We start from the raw sequence: 18,173 nt of genomic DNA on the forward strand, positions 1-18,173 counted from the left end.
AGACACCCCCACATACATAAACAGAAAAATGCAAACAGCCTGTGAGTCATCCCCAGCACTTTTTTATTAACAGGAAATCCTACATGAAGGCTGTCGTCGCAAATCAATATCCTTATGCAATAACTCCAAATGTCAGCACAGCTAAATTAAAGTACCGACTTGTATTTAGAGCTCAAAATGCATCACCTTGATGTCTGCACGCGTTGCTGTGTGTGTGTGTGTGTGTGTGTGTGTGTGTGTGTGTGTGTGTGTGTGTGTGTGTGTGTGTGTGTGTGTGTGTGTGTGTGTGAGCGCATGCCTGTCCAAGCTCGTGACAACAAGGAGAGGCAGATACACAAACAGCTTAACAGCAAGGGGAGCGTGTAAGAGACAAGATGATGATTATTATTATTGTGGATGTTTTCAGGAAAGTTGGGAGGCGAGTGGTGAAATGGTTCATTAGCCGCAAGAGGTTTCAGTCACAGGGAGTCAACAAAGCGACGTGACTTGTTTGCAAACCTGCTAGCAATATGCCAAAATATACTGCACTGCGAAGGCACAGAGCAGCAGCGCAAGGCAGTCAAGTTGAGCAAAAAAGAGTTTAAAGTTTTCCGGCTTGCTGCCAAATTGTGAACAGATAGGAAAGTTAAAATGCCTAGAATTATTTTTTTTTGCCCCGAACCTGATCTGCCTGCCCGAATGTGGATCAAGCCTTTGGCATTTATACACACATAAACCAACACACACACACACACACACACACACACACACACACACACACACACACACACACACACACACACACACAGACAGACAGACAGACAGACAGACAGACAGGCTCTAAAAGCCACTGCAGGGCTACAATTAGGCAAACCAGCTTCATTACTATTCTGCCTGGTCGATGTAGCTGACGCTGACAAAAACACCCTCGACGTCTGCTTCCCTCAGCCCACCCGGCCTGCCTCTTCACAAACTCAACAAAACAAGAGGAAAAATAAAAACTCAAAAAACAAAACAGTGGAGTTGTCGCAGCCTCTTCTGTCATTGCCTACGCTCGCAGTGGAGGTGGGAGCTGAATTATCTACCTGACCTGACTCATGCAGAGCCAGATTCTTATGAAATCCTTTTTATGGATTACTGGGCTGCATGTAAACAAAATCATCAGCTCCCTCGCTCTTCTTTTTCGAATTAGATTACCCCAAAAGCCCCCGTGACCCTGAAACAAACAGGATGAGAAAAATGAGATAGTCATTAGGCTTCATGTGAACAAAATAAGCGTCTCCCTACATGGACTGTCTCTCTGCCTCTTTATTACCCACACAGCCCAGTGTTCTTTACTACTTTAAGGGCAGTGCATTCATCACTCCCCTGCTAATTGGCTGCTAATAAGAGACTTCTGGCACACTGCCAGGTCTGTTTGAAAGCAGAACCACACAGCGAGACAACTTCTTTGCACATACAAAGACTGCATAGTGCACACACACATATATAAACATGTACACATATGCACACACAAACGCACATTATCTCACTCTGCTGCACACTTGTTTTAATTGCCCTCCTGACAGTAAGTGTAATAAATTGTGTGGTCCTTAAATTATGCATAGTGTTCCATAACTCCTGTACAGACGTTTTTACAGGGACAAACTGGAGAGGAGACACTGACCTGTTTGCTGAAGATGAAATATTCTCTCCAGTTTGCACATTTGGCTTCGAGACAAGCGATTCAAGTGTTATCTATTCTGAAATGTTGCTCTGCAGCAGAGTAACTTCCCTTTGGGAGGAATTTACTTTACAGATGAGGATGTACCCGGTAAAAAAGTGTGCTGCAAGTGATGCTGTGCACAGCTGCTCGGAATGTAGATTGAGCAGAGGACAGTAAAGGCACAAGAATCTAAGAGAGAGTTTGGAGTATGGATCTTCATACATCTGGAAATGATGATCAGGCAACTTGTTTTACAGTAAGAGCAAGTGTGTGTGTGTGTGTGTGTGTGTGTGTGTGTGTGTGTGTGTGTGTGTGTGTGTGAGAGAGTGAGAGAGAGAGAGAGAGATAATAGAAGAGATAGAAGTCAAAAAGTGACAATAAGAGCACAGCCCTTACAAAGTCAAACTGTCAAAGCAAATAAAATCATAATGAATTAATTTGGCCCACAGACAGATGAATGGTGCTCGTAATACATAAATGAAACCTAATATTCAGTGCTCATTATCTTACAAATGGAAATTATTACCTCTACTTTTGTGATTAAAGCATTTTTCTTTCTAAGATCAATGTCAAATTCAGTTAAGTGGTGGAAATGTAATTTTGGAACGAACCCACTCGAATTATGCACGCAAGGCTATTGTGACAAAAGGCCCAAAGCTCTCCTCTAATGCACTTTGAAAGAGAAAGCACTGAGGCAAATCAGGCGTTCAGCTGGATCAATGTCTTTAGCTGACAGCCACTCAATAGCTAACATCCAAGTGTTTGTGAATAACTGCACACAGCAACCAAAGAGCGAGAGTAACTCTTTAAACTAATTCATTCACATGTATTTATGATGAGTGTGCCAGTATGGGAGCACGCTGTCAAATGAAAGCCCAAAGCAAACACTTATATGTTGAAAACATACTGCGAACTAAGCTGGATGTCATCCATCAGGCAACACTGAGTAAGTTGCATGTCTGCAGTGTCATCTGCCAAAGGTCTTGGAAGTTTAACATCAACAAAGCACCACGTTATCTGTATGCTTTATCTGTAATTAAATCTGATAACGCGTGCGTAGCTGTGTGTTATCTGATAACACAGCCAGTCAACAGATTAAATGGCAAATAAAGCTGATAGAAGAACTTGATTAAGATTTTTGTTGGAGTTTAATATGAGATAAGGAAACAGTGGAGTAAGTTGCGTAATATTCCTATTTTAGTCTCATTCTTCTGCCTCATCAGAAATAAATTTAGACTTTTGTCGCACTTATCAGCTCTGCTATGCAAAGCCCCTCACATCTCCATCTATTCAACAGCAGCAATGTCATATAGAACTTCAGCTGCAGTTTTCTTATGAACCAACGTAGTGCAAAGATGCTGCTCAGATAAACGGCTTTGTGTCACTCAATTTAATTACTGCAATTCCTCCAAGCTTGCGCAACATTATTCATGATCATTTAAAACCCTTGAATTGTATGACTTCACCTCAAGCAATCATTGATCTTCTGAGGAAAGCTGGAAAGAGGAGCTGAGTCAGTAGATCAGTCCCACAGATTGTTGACATTCTTATAATCTCTCTCTCGCGTCTCCTTTTTGGATGCTGATAGAAGTCAAACTATTATCAACTTTTTCTATGTAGCAGTCTGTGGTGTTGCTCTAAGTATACATGAGGGAGATGTAAGGAGACAATGGACTTTGTTAAAATGTAAGAAGAAAGAAATGAATATTTTCATTATGAAAATAACAGCCTTCAGCAAGTTTGCAGCAGCATTTCAAAAAGTAATTTATGTAAATCAGCTTTAAGGCAAACTTCCTATGAAAAGTTACTGATTGCTTACTGTGGCTTGTACATTTGCCCCTTGATGCAAACAGCTGCAAACTAGCTAACATTGTTTAATTCATGATTATGTCTTCTCGCTTTACACTTTCTTCACTGTAGAATATATTGTATTTGTTTTGTATGCAAAAGTTCATTGTGGGCTATAATTTTGTGTACACAAATATTTTGCTAGTAAGATTTAACTAACAGCTGCATCTATAAGATCATTTGTATAATCTCTACAATCTCTATGCGGAACAAAACTTCTCCATATGTCACATGACATTTCTTTGACGTTTGAAGAACTGAATGTTCTGATTCTCCACCAACCAGTTGCTATGGGAAACTGCTGATGCTGGTGTTCAGCACGATGCGAATGCAGCTATTTATAAAAATCATCTGAATGCATTTGCAACAACAGGCTTCCTGCAGACACGACCATGTGAAGAATGATCTGCTCCCCTAAAGAGGAACTTCACTTCCACATAAACACTACACTGACCGGAAACTGACTATTGCATGGCAAGAGACTGATGATGCAATTGAGCTGCTAAGTTTGTCAACACAGCAAAATAAAGGTTTTTTGAAGAAAATAAGCCTGGTTATCATCAGTTGTTCCAAGATTTTAAAAGCATGAAACAGAAGAAGAAAGAAAGACCCAGTATATCCGCTTAAAACCAAGAGGCCAACTTGAGGCATTACTAAATCCCCTTGTTTAATGTCTTAAACAAAAGATGTGTAGAAGTGAGGTAAGCAAAATGGATTAAAAAGATGTGGTTCTTACCGGTATTGGAGCCCGACAGGTTGTACCTGGAGTTTGCCTTTTTAATGATGTTCTCATGGATCTGGTACCATTCACTCTCAGTGTTACACCTTAGACAGAAAATAAATGTTTTACTACTTAAAAAGGAGCACTCCAGCAACTTACAATTTCTCCTAAATAAAGCAGGGAAAGGACAGATTACTAAAAGAATGGTCAAAATCAATGCAAAGCAAACATATTATGAATGTCAGGGCCTATATATGGGTCAAGCTCTGATGAAAAGTTGTATCCCATTTCCCATAATGCAACAAAAGCTTTTTTTCATTTGAGTAAATGTCCACATCTTTAAATCTCCACGTGCACAGATTTTTTTGGCAGTGTTTAACATTTAACTGGGGCAGGTCAAGTGAAAACAACTTCTTACAGTATTTACAATGACGTCTTGTCTGGACCTAATGCTGAAAACACTGGGCTCAGAACTTTAATGCTAATCCGACAAAAACCTCTGGTATTACTGCAGGTATAGAGAAAGGGGTTGTATTTTCTCCAGAGCTAAGTGTATTCTGGGCCAGTTGGTCTGATCCAACTATAATTTAGGTCAGACTACTGTGTCAGCGGTAGCCTTTTCTATCCCTAGGGGCATCGTGTTGACTAGGTTGGACAATAAAGTCCTTTCGCTGCCACCGTTAATGAAAAAGCACCAAGCCCCTGAAGTACAATAGGAAAAGGTGTTCTGTAGTTGTGAGATGTGTCTGTTACTACTGTTCGAGAGACTACCAGCTAGTGAGATGACTTGAACTGAATTGCTTTGTAGCTTTATAAAAGGGAATTCTAGCACTGGGTTTTCAAAGACTGATATCTGTTTCGCAAGATATATAGTTGGTATTCCGGATAAAAGCTGAAGTTGTAGTTAATTTTAAAGATCAGTGACTTTTAGAATAGTTTTGGGAAATACACTTTTATATGCTTTCTTGCCGAGAGGGAGCTGAGAAGATCTACACCACTTTCATATGTGTCTGTTAAACATAAAGCTTGAGCCAACAGAAGGTTAGCTTAGCATGAAGATGCCCCGGTTCTTGTATGAATTAAACAAATAAGATATAGTGTGTTAATCAGTGATTTTCAGCCAGAGATAAACAAATGTAGTAATAGGAAGGACTTAATATTGAAATACTGGTAATTTTCAGTGACTTACGCATAAACCTTGAGCAGGTGGTCATCCTTGGAGTCAGCCGTGAGGAGATCGGCGATGCTGACAACAGCACAGCCAAACGGCCGCCTGTATTGCACACTACACAGATTCTTCTTCTCGCCTGCTCCCATTCTCCCTGTACACAAACACACACACACACACACACACACACACACACACACACACACACACACACACACACACACACACACACACACACACACACACACACACACACACACACACACACAAAGAAGCATCCACAGTCAAAACAGTACTGATATGAAAGCCCAAGAGATTTTTAAAGACATGTAGTGCTCAGAAGGATAAAGAAGCAGAACTAACACCCACCTATTCTTATGATGTGTACAACGATGTAAACATCTTTTCGTAGATCACTGCTTCCCAAATCCTGACAAAACAAGAAAACATACTTTAGCATTAGATTGTAAACAAGCTGCACTGACTTAGCTTTCAGAGTAATGGAAGATGACTCAGGTCAACTTTAAGTAGCTTTAAATTGCTCCCAATCAGTCTCTGTAAGGTCAAAGCCATGTCCACTACTCACCACAAATAGCGTGCATTGTCTTTCTGTCTTCTCTGGCGACTTGGGCAACCCGCCCTTATTCAGCTTGACAAAGAACCTTTCGCTGTGTACAAGAGGAGAGACAGAGGGAGGGAACACACATTGAGATGAATGGAATCAGGAGTGATGGCTGGGTGTCATCGTAAACAACCGCATCCAAGCCACTGCTAACAACAACAAAATAAAGATTAGAGACGATGTCAAAAATGTCAAGCGCTGAACGGTGGGCACTGGAGAGAACGCTTCAAAGTTCGAACTTCAAACTAAAGCTGTCTGAAAGAGGATACTAGGCAGGAGAAAGACAGGCAAAGAGGGAGTAAAGACAGATGGATGGAGGGAGAGAAAAACATATACAAAGCTTGAATTACTGAACCAAATCCCGAACACGGAATGTCTGTAGCATATCCAGCAACATCCACACGAGGCTCCCCCGCGGATGAATAAAAAATTCAGCGTGTTGTTTCTCTCTGACACGTTTTAGGCCACATACAGCACTATCAGCAAAAACAGTGACGGGTTACAACAAAATGTACAATCTCAGTCTTATAACTGCCAAGCTGGTTGTCATAAATCTTCTGGCAGTGACAGGACTAGACTGAGACCATTATTAGTGGGGTGAATACAGACAGAGAAAATGAGAAAATTAACCTGCTAAGTGCTGGGAAATGTCAAAGATACTGAGCTGTATGCGTAATTTACTGGATAAAATATATATATATAGCAATTACTGTATATGAACCACATTGAGTTCAGTCTGACATTATTATGCATAAATGCTATGTTAATACTAGTGCAAGTCTACAGCCACACTAACTCCTATGGAAATGTAGACTTAACAAACATAAACAACTGACTTCATCCTTCTGTCTACAAAATTATGACTCTACAGCCATGGTAGCAGCTCTGTGAGGGTGTAGGCACAGTGCTGCTTTGAGCTAAATGCTCACATCAGCATGGTAAACACACCTGCTAAACATCAATATGTTAGCATGTTAACATTTGCTAAACAGCGCTGAACACAAAGTACAACTGAGGCTGATGGGAATTGAGTATTTGGTCATAAACGAAATACTTTGGACCAACAAAGTTATTTCAATTAATCCTGAGGGAAACATGTACGTCTATACCAAACTGATGATGCATGACAATCCATTCAGCATTTCACTGAAGACCACAAACATGAACCTGCTGGTGGCACCAGAGGAAGAGTCAGGGGATCATTAAAGTCATTAGGATTCATCCTCTGGGGACTGTGAATGTCTGTGCAACATTTCATGGCAAGCTATTCAATAGTTGTTGAAATATTTCAATCTGGAAGAACCGACAGACAGACAGACAGACAGACAGACAGACAGACAGACATGCCAAGAGTTATGATACTAGTGTGGCTAATAATAAGCAGCTACACTGAGACAACTACGTGAACTACTGCTGACTTTCGATCTAAACAACACTGAATCATACTTTGGATAGTCTGCACTTACTCTTCAGTGCAACTTTAAAATCTGAAATTCTAGAGCTTCACAAACCAGAATGAAATGAACAACTCTGGCCTCAAATACCCTGCACCCCGCTCTTCGTGCAGGCGGGAAATGAAAGTGCATGTCGGGCAAAAACAGAAAGGACGGACACAGATCGCATTTCCATTCTCTTTGTACTCCGTCCCCTCTCTCTATCTTGCACACACGCTCAAAGAGAGGCATCCTGCTGGGCCCGTCTCATCCTGGCTGGCGAGCTGAGGGCTAATCCAGTTAGGTGACTTTCACAGTTCGCCGATAAGCAGAGAGAAAACCTTGTAATGCACCAGCGCCTGACAATGAGCCATGGCGCTGGAACGGCTAGCAGGCGCAAACTACAGTACAGCCCATTCGTACAAGAACAGAATATACCCAAACAGATCCTATATAACTTGACTTCATGCTGCATACAGCTACAATGGATTAGGATGTTTTATTATAGTCTTAGCTATTAAAAGCTCTTCTTACAGGCTTAAAACTTGCTATGTCGCTTCCATGATGTAAATAAGAGGGTGCCTCTTGCACTGTCATTCAGTGTTTTGTGTATGTAGGCCAGCGGGTGCCCATGTTTGAATTAATTAAGATCCCGATTATTAATTATGCAAATTCATAGGATTTTCATACATGTATTCCTTCAGTAAAGTTTTCCTTTTTATCATCTAGATTGGAATGAACCAGTTGAGAGTCAATTTGATTTAGATGCGGTTGTTCCTCATTAGCTGGTCTCTGTAACTTTCCAGGCCATTTATCCGGCCATATGGAGACGGATTCCTATGCATTAGACATGAGACTTGCGCACGTTTTCCCGAACCCTAATTAGTGCTCTATTGTTGAAACCCCAACTGCCAATTAACAGCCACTCCTGCAAACACACACACACACACACACACACACACACACACACACACACACACACAGACACACACAGACACACACAGACACAGACACACACACACACATACACACACACACGTCTCTTACACACCCACCCCTTGCCTCCCCCTTTTCTCCCTCACAGCTGCAGCGTGTTGATCACCCGAGCTAAGAGGACCAGTGTCCCCCAGTGGGACCTTATCTCCCTCTATCACCACTTGCATTAACATAACATGAATGGCCGATTTCCCTCCCCTTTGGGCCCACACGGCGCTCGCTATTCCCTCTCCTGATATAGATGATTGCATTAGGAGCCATGCACTCACTCAACGAGGGGGCTGAGGGGGGTGTGTGGGATAGTGAGTGTGTAAAATACTGGATAAATTGCCGCTGTTGCCTCCCACATCCCTTACTTAAAAAAAAAAGAAATCTACCCCAAGTGGAAAGACGAGGAGAAAATGGCTAGACAAGACAGTGAGGTGAACAGGTAGAGGACGCACAAGGCCGGACCTGCTAGCTACATACAATTTCCCCCTTTGACAAAAACACACACTGGGCCTCTGGAGTTCACACAAAATGAACAGAAAAAACATGCACACACGCACACGCACACACAGAGTCCAGTCATGACCTTGTTAGAGTTTAGAGGAGGTTACAGTAAGCAGGAGAAGGGAAGTGTGAGTGTGTATCGAGAGAGCAGAGTGAGGCAGTATGAAGGGTCTTCACATTGAGGTCATAAATGTTTGATCTGGAGCAGAGAGAGCAACAGGATTGTGTGTGTGTGTGTGTGTGTGTGTGTGTGTGTGTGTGTGTGTATGTATATGTGTGTGTGTCCAGCTCAAAAGCCAAACATGGAGCCTGTATTGAACACAAAGAAGGTGCTGTGATGCAAAGGGGCTGCTGGTGTTGGCATGGTAGAGACAACGGGTCGGACCCCCATCTGGTCTCTGACACACACACACACACACACACACACACACTCGCACACACACACACACACACACACACACACACACACACACACACACACAGAAACCACCAGCACAGAGGGAAGTGTCAAAATGGCTACATGCCAGGCATCTTGTGTAAATGTGTGTGTGTGTGTGTGTGTGTGTGTGTGTGTGTGTGTGTGTGTGTGTGTGTGTGTGTGTGTGTGTGTGTGTGTGACCAGACAGTGAGAGACAACGTTGGCGAGCTGCCATTGTGTGGTTTTCCTCGAAGACAGAACCACTAAGACACAATGGCCTCTGACTGTCTTTATCCCCAAAACTGGAAAATTTGGAATTAGCTGATTTAGAAAATAGAGAATTTGTATGAGTTTAGTATATTTTTGCTGTATTTAGTCTTAAACTTAGACGTTCTGAAGCTAGTAGTATACATTTGTGACAGATTTCTTTGCGTATCAACTTCCAGTCCACATTCTGTATCAGAGAATGAGCTGTAAATCCACTTCAAATGCATGACAGACCTCAAGAAGTCTAATTACTTGTTCCTGGCTATGATATGACTATCTGTCATAGTCGGATGAAGACAGGTAGAAAGAAGACAGGAAGCAAGACAGACACTGAGAGACAGATAATGACAGTGAGAGAAAGTGCTTCAAGTGGAACTTAATAAGATACCACTGGACGCTAATTACCCACTTCAAGACAAAGTGCGGGCAGGGAAAAAACCTTCATTATTGCCAAACCTTTTACCGTACATCAAAAAATTGGATGTATGAGTTAAAAGGAGACAGGAGAGCGTATCTTAATATACCTTACTAATCAAGAGTGCTTCTGATGAACTGATACATTATGTGTTTGCTTGTGTGTGTGAACACATACAGTTCCTATTTTTTTCAGAAACCAGAAATCTTTCTCTCAGATTAACCACATCATGAAAACTAAAAAGCCTTCCGAGCGTCCAGTAAAAATAGAACGTCTTTTCTTGTGTGCCATTATTCATGCGATGTTGGAGGAGACCAAAGATTCTCCACGCAAGGTTTAAAGACACTTAAGTCAACTAAGTTTCATTTGTGCCAGCAACGAGATGAATAATGAATCGGATTTCAATAAAAACAGAAGTAGGGTTGCTGTACGCTGAAACAAAATGAGCCCCATCAATGTCACCCTTGTTCCTCTGATGTGACCCTGTGGGGCGGAGAGTAAAGTCAAACTCGAGCATGACTTATCAAAAGCAGTTTCAGTGTTGCCGTGCTCATTTTTCAACCCACTCATTTTCCTTTGCCTGACGAATCCACTTGTTTGTGACATGAAATGGAATTCCATCGCTTTGAACTATGAAACCAGGGAGTTTAAACACAGTCTTGCTTTGGCCGACGCCCCATCAGGAGTATGTATGTATGTGTGTGTGTGTGTGTGTGTGTGTGTGTGTGTGTGTGTGTGTGTGTGTGTGTGTGTGTGTGTGTTGGTATGCGTGCATGCAAGTGACATGTGGAGACTCCCAGGGTGATAGGGCTCTTTTATGTGGACAGCACAGACACTTTTTATATGAGAAAATAGCATGGCCTTGCCCACTTTTATGTGCACTTTAACAACCTGCTTCATTTAATAAATCTTCATGAATATAATTAGAGAAGTCTTCTTGACATCAGAAGGGAAGCCATTCACCCTGGAATCGCCAATCCACCTTACTTAAATTGCTATGAACACACAACAACAGTTAAATGTCATGCCAAAGTGAGGAAGAGTTATAACGTAGGTATAATAATGAAGGAAATGTTGTTACTAGTACACAAAAGCGACACCTTTCCCATATTTACTTCTTAGAATTATGGTGTCTACCTGAGGGGCCGGTTCTCCCGTCCATCATAAATGTGGAAGAAGACTTCTAGCTCCTCCCCCAGATTGGCGCTCATCAGGCTCTTCATGTGGACGAACAAGTGATGGGTGCTAGCAGGCGCAGCGGTCTCTTTCTTACGATGCCGGTGTTCCATCTGCAGAGAAGAGGAGAGAACGCTATTAGCACAAATCGATTTCCTGATGCCATTTTAAGCATTCTTAAGACTTAATCTGAAAATGCAAACATTAAACAAATTAAAAGAACTGATAAAAATCACATATTGTCCAACTCTGATGAAGTAAGAATAAAAGGGTGGATCTGGAAAGGTTAAAATAAACCACTAAAACCCATAAGCTTTAAATCCTGAAAGATCCCCAAATGCAGGATCAAAGCTTATCAAATACAGTTAATACCAGGGGGAAAACAACATGTGGATACATCTCTTTTAATACTGGCCAATCGCATTCAAGAGCTGCTGTATTTAGTGTTGAGTTTCCTAGTCAAAGACAAATAATGCCTCTGAGACGCCTCACTGCTGGGAGGAGCTTTGCTGCAGATTTGCATATATATTTAAAGACAGCAAAAACCAGGCTAAAGATATAGATTTTGTTGATATAGATTGAGTTAATATAGCGTGTAATATCTCAGACTGTGGAAAGCACCAGAGGCTAAGATGTGAGACTTCCAGCTATATTGTCTGATTGTTCCTTTGTTGCAGTCTTGGTGCCAAAGAAAGAAATGGGACAGAAGAAGCACATATTGCTACATACAGTACAGATATGCACATAAACAAACACTTGATACATAAAGTACTTGAAGATTGAATTCTGCACTTTACAATATAAGGGCTTTTGTTTACCACCAGCTATAATAGCACCAAAACTACCTCAAGCACTTATCTTAAAGTAGGTTAATTATTTACTTGACACAAAGAAATAATGTGCGATTTGCATCCCTTTTACTTTTATTTGGTTGCTTAATCTTAGAGAAACAGAAACCAAAGCAGTGAATACAAATGCAGGAAAAGCAGGAGTCAAACAATGCAGCACAAAGTCACACCTCAGCGTCTGATGTTACATGCTATATTAAGTCAATCTATATTAAAAAAGCTCAAGAAAGCCTCGCACAGCAAATACCATCCAGACATTACAGCACTATTTATGAGAGGTTCGTCCTAATCTGCTGTCAACATCCCAAAATACAAGGACAAACACATACACACAAACCCACACACTCTCTCATACACACACACACACATACACACACATACATACAGAGCACCAGATGGCCGGTAGAGCCACTGCCAAACTGTGCTCCACATTTACTTCTGTAGTAGGATGTAAAGAGATGGGGAGGAGGAGGAGGATGAGGAGAAAATAAAAGGAAAAGAATAAAAAATAAGAGCAGTAAAGGACCAGACAAGAGTCAAACACAGGATAAAATCATTATCAGAGGAGATTATATGTAAAAAAAAAAAAAAAAAAAGTTGCGTTTTCTGTTACATAGCTACATTTGGTACATGCTGGAACCCGCTTGTTTGTGTATTTAAAGGAATACATCAACATTCTAGGAAATAAGCTTATTTCACTGTATTGCAAGAGTAATACGAGAGGATTGATAACACTCTCACATCTGCACATTAAATATGTAGCGGTGCCAGCAGTTGGTTAGCTTAGCTTAGCACAAGGACTGTAAACAGAGGGAAACAGCTAGCCTGGCTCAAAAATTAACTTGCTATATCTCATTTGTTTAATCTGTACAAAAAAAAACTTTAAAAACAACAATTCTCTGTTTTACTATATCTTGGCCGGGACCAATAACTTCCTGGTTTCTCCACCGGTTTCCTGGCCAGGCTAGCTGTTTCCTCTTGTTTGCAATCTTTATGCTAAGCTAAGCTAAGCAGCTGCTGACTCCAGCTACATAGTTACTGTACACACATGGTGGTATCAATAGTCTCATCTAACTAATTTAAGCATATTTTTAAAAAAAATGCCGTATCTTTAAAAATGCAATGTTGTGGGAAGAAATGGTGAAATTGAAATAATTTGGTGGAGCTTGTTGGGTTAAATACAAAACCTAGAAATTAGCACTGCCTGAGAAAACATAAAGTCCCACAGGCAATTACCTCTCTGAAAACATGAATAAAAATACAGTTTGGAAGTAGTCTTTACATTACAAATATGCTGTCCAGCTGCTGACTGTCAAGGCACTGAGGCTGCAATGTTTCCAACACACCCAAGAGTGCATTACCAAGTGATGACAATGGTGCTTTGACAAAAAATAAAGGCAAGAATATGCTAAGCTACAGAGAACATTTAAGTCCCTAAAAGCTGATTTCCGTGCCATAGTGAAATGTGAGATAAACAGGGACTGCCTAGAGGGTAAGAAATATGTCTTAAATATATGATGTGCTTTGTACTATAAATATAAACATATAAAAAAAACATAACATGGTCCTCTAAGACTTAAACACGCTTGAAGATTACACCACAAAACATTTGACAATTGCAATATCTGTCAAAATGATGAATATGTTTTGTTTTGTCGTGACTGCTCTGCCCTATCTGAGATCCCAGAAGAAAACACGCTGGAGAATGATCTAACAACAAGGCACCAACACTGTTTTATAGCAGAACAGTTATTCTCTACATAACAGGGCTGAGCTCCTGGGTTTTCGACACAGAATGACTAGGTCTGGGAAGGCCTAATTTATGCTGTGCTGTGGGATTTTATTACGAGGTTATTTTCAGTGTGTCGTTTAAGCTGCCCGAACGAAGCAGTGTGTGGTTATATGACAGCTTCAGCATGACTAGACACAAAGGGTAGACATGACAGCCTGGCAGCCCTGCTGGCAACACAAGATGCTCTGGGCAACAAGAAGAGGACGAGAGAGATATAGCTGAACAGAGAGAGCATGACCGTGTGTGCTCGCCCAACCGTCTTATTATTGTTCACCCGGTAATCTTTTTCCTGAACAGCGTGAAGCAGCACCAAGTGGAGTGACTGTCTAACTACAAGGAGCTTTGAAAAGGAGAGAAGGGTCAAATTGAGGCCACGGAGAAACTTCTAGTCTTTCCTACATCCCTCCATCGGAGCTGTCTTTCATCACTCACTTCTACATCACTATTTAAGCCTCTTTTCATCCCTATTTTAAGCTTGCGTGAGGGAGACCTGTGTGACACAAGCAGGAAGCAAGAGATGTGATTACGGAAGTCACAGAGGATATTTAACTACCACATGTCCAAGGCCAGGCTTGAGCTATCCATCTCTGCTGTCTCATCTGCTACCGTTAATGAATTCATTGCTCTGGGATCTAAACTCTGGTCTGCCCTGCTTGTGCTGCGCAGTGAACTCACTTTCCGAGGGGGAAAAAACTGGAAGTTTGAAGCCGTTTTGCCTCTGCACTACAGACAGCTTTAACTGAGCAGGCTTAAGCATGAGACTGGGGTGCCAATTAGGGATTTGATAAAGGTCTCCCCACGTTAAAGCTACTACCAAATAAAATGCTTCAAAGGGTCTGTTTTCTAGAAGTCAAAAAAGTCAACTAAAAATCCGGTCTCAATCTCCATAGACAAAAGGACATCCCTAGAATATGGCACCTTAGAACTTGCTCCCCATGCTTTGTATCTCATTGACCAATCTTTTCAATTGACCTATTTACTTACCTAAAGCTACAATAAACATACAAACAACAGCTATTGGTTTATGGACCTTGTTGGCAGTGCTACACAGCATGGCAGGAGGTATTACAGTTACCTTTTATATGAAATTCAGAGGGAAATATTTATGAGCTGGCTAGCCAACTGCATGGGCTTGCAACTACAAAGAAAAATGCTCATTGAGAGTCTAAAATATATTTTTTTTCTCTCAGTGGAAGCATCCAACAGCAGCATTCCTTCACTATTGTTTTTGCCCATCTGACAAATGTCAGTGACATATTCGCCCTCATTTGAACTCTTTGGTCTGTCTACTCCACCTCCAACTCCTGAGGGAAGTATCTGGCTCTTTAGATGCTAAATGCACCGCTATGTTCCCTAAAAAGCTGGTCTCTAACTTTGTCTGTCATTGGGTGCTGGGCAAGTAGCATACAGTGGGTTTAAACAACACAACAGCTGGCAACGAGGTTTATGAGAGCGGTGAGAGTGGACCAGAGTCGTAAAGTTGCGGGCAGTAAAACCAAAACAATGAGCTAAAAGATGCTAAAATGCTACATAGAGCTGCAGACTGAAATTCACTTTGCGTTTGACACTACAAATCATCCCTATGTTACACATAGTGATGTGCTTTTTTATATATTTAGCTTTAAATATTACCACAATTTAGAGAGAGGGAGTGTCTCTCTGCCTGCACGAATTCTCTCTTATTCAGTGCACTGAATGTATTTCCTTTATCCTTCTCAGTATCCCCTTTCTTTCTCACTGGGCATATATGCCATAATTCCTTGACACAATGTAGCAGTCAGGTTACATTTTCCCACAGTAACACCCTAGTGCCATTTCAGCACACACACAGAAACACACACGAACACACCAGGTAATCCCCATCTCAATTTAATTAAGCCACACCACAGCGACAGCACCACAGTACAAGACAGAAACAAAGAAGCTGTTCTCAAACACAAAGATCTCAGTGAAAAATATTGATGTAATTTGGGCTTGATGTTGTGATGGTGTTTTGTGTCTCGGTGTGAGGGTGTATGTGTGTGTGTGTGTGTGTGTGTGTGTTTATGTATGTGGATGGCGACGGTGAATGCCAGCCCCTTTATCTTGTCCTCAGTATAGGGGAATTGCAGTCATTTGCTCATTTTGTACGCCGTTTAATAGAGGTGCATTAAGCTTTCATCCTGCAATGCCTGCTTTTGTTTTGACTAACAAAAAAAAGAGAAACAGATGGATTAAGAGCTTCAATTACCCCTGCGAAGGGAAAGCCGTCACAGTGTGTGTGTTTGTGTGTGTGATACAATTCTTCCCGTGCTGTATCAGGGCAGAGAAGTGGTTGCCACGGTAACAGCGGTTGGGGCTTGGAGAAAATGGGAAGGGGAAGCAGGGAGCAAACAGTAGGGGAAGGAAGGAGAGAATGAGCGAGAGAGGTGTGGAGACAGATGGAGGAGGGAGAGATTCAGACATTCAACTCTGCTTTATTTTCCTACATGATCCCAGTGGCCCATTGAGTATGTTTCGGTCTAAACTTTGAAGCAAACATGGACGAGAAGTCCTTGAAGAGCTGAGACTGTGTGATACGATCAAAAGCTCAGAAACAGCTACTGGATGGTGACCGTGGTGAGATTGTTTTGCCAACTGCTGTTTCCAAGGTCAAGAATAAAATTGAAATCCCAACTTTTAAGCCAAAACAGATGATAAATCCTCAAAGCGAGTGAGATCGTTTTGCATTTACAATGACACATTCATTCCCCACTTTCCACAGTTAAAGGTGGGGGGGGGAATGGGCACTACCTCTGCCACCTGTCAGCTTTGAGGAGGAATTTTCAAAGAGTGCTGTCAATAATGGACGATTTCTCACATCACCTTAGAGGTTGGCTGATCAGACACTGCACTGAATGAACAAACTGGTAAAACATTGTTCAACTGTCCTTTGTGATCGGTTGATCAGCTTGAAGCAAGTGGCATCTGAAAGTCTGTGACTGTCAATTTTAACTATGGTTACACACTGCATAAAGTATATACAGTATTCTGTCCATCCATCCGTTTCCTACAAACCCTCATCCTGCTATACATGGACATCTCAGGAGAGCAGATACTTGCTGAACTCACCTTCTTTTCACCACCCTGCTCTCCAAATGAGGCGTCAGTTTGAGAACAAAGTAATGAAATACTGCGTGGAGAGTTAAAAAGAGCACTCACCAGTCTGTAAAGCTCTGTGACGCTGATTTCGTCTGGGTCCACCATGCTGAACTCTCGCCTGGGGACCAGGTCCAAGCCAAGCTGTCTGTAACACAAAGATTTAAACAGTATACATGTAGTGAATTACATACAGATCAAGCATATCATACATATTCTCAGTTATTTTTATGTCCTACTCTGTGGTGGGCAAAAGAGACACGATTGACTGAATTGAGCATCAAACACACGCCATATAGACCCACAAGTGACACCTGTGCTAGCCGTCTAAATAAACTTGACAGATCGTCCTCTCCTCTATAGAACAGATGAAAGGAAAATGTCCTTTCCCTTTAGCCCCCTGCTTCGCTCGCGGCCCTGTTTATCCTTTCAACTGCTCTCCTCTATCTCTTCCTCTCTCCATCCCTTAACCCTCTCTGTTCCTAAACGTCGGACAGTTCTACTCTACCTATCACTCTCTCCCTTCTCCTTTTTCCTCTCCGTATCCTCCTCTAGGCCGGTCCCTTTCAGTGGACCAAAACAGCACACTAGACTGTGCCTCCTTGACAGCAATAAAAGAGACAGGCCTGGTCAACCATACAGCAGCCCACCGCAAGGGACTGTCCACCCATCTCCTCACTAAGGAGGGGTGTGTATGTGTGTGTTTGAGGAGGGCCCACAGCAGGGAAATGAAGGAGAGTGAAGGGTAAGGAAAGATATAAAGAGAGAATAACAGAAGCTGGGAGATTTGCTTGATTTCACCCCCATGGCATGGTGAGGAAAGAGAGGAGAACAAGAGTGGGAGAATGGAGAGAGTGCTGTCTGTGTGCACGGGGGGAAAAAGACTTGATTGAGTGTGGAGGAGTGCACCCACAGGGATGGTAGGTGACAACAAAAGACGAAGAAGAGCAAGAAGAGAAGACGAGTTAGAGAGTTGCCAAAAGCTCTATGAAGCCACAAGATGGAATAAACAAGTAACTGAATCACATATTCGTCATTATTTCTATTTTCTATTTTTCCTAAAATATGGGACAAAATGTAAGACCAATTAAGTTTTGCCTGCTTAGTTGTTCGACTAACCAACAATTTTAGTATCTCTTTAAATACAAATATGCTTTATATTTTTAGAGTTTTAAC

At 41.7% G+C, this 18,173-nt stretch overlaps 1 protein-coding gene across 12 annotated transcripts in view; it reads right to left on the reverse strand.

Moving 5' to 3' along the window:
• The window catches only part of dock4b (dedicator of cytokinesis 4b), a 113,632-nt gene that overhangs the window by 54,660 nt on the left and 40,799 nt on the right, over positions 1 to 18,173 (reverse strand). For all 12 annotated transcript variants that reach the window (XM_051392686.1, XM_051392685.1, XM_051392688.1 and 9 more), the window contains exons 7-12: positions 17,061 to 17,145; positions 11,202 to 11,353; positions 6,008 to 6,089; positions 5,791 to 5,851; positions 5,443 to 5,575; positions 4,269 to 4,357 (exon numbers count right to left, since the gene is read on the reverse strand). In XM_051392686.1, the coding sequence (XP_051248646.1) occupies positions 4,269 to 4,357; positions 5,443 to 5,575; positions 5,791 to 5,851; positions 6,008 to 6,089; positions 11,202 to 11,353; positions 17,061 to 17,145 (602 nt within the window). The remainder of the gene's footprint in view (positions 1 to 4,268; positions 4,358 to 5,442; positions 5,576 to 5,790; positions 5,852 to 6,007; positions 6,090 to 11,201; positions 11,354 to 17,060; positions 17,146 to 18,173) is intronic.

Source organism: Dicentrarchus labrax, unplaced genomic scaffold (genome assembly GCF_905237075.1).
Source record: "Dicentrarchus labrax unplaced genomic scaffold, dlabrax2021, whole genome shotgun sequence".
NCBI lineage: Eukaryota > Metazoa > Chordata > Actinopteri > Moronidae > Dicentrarchus > Dicentrarchus labrax.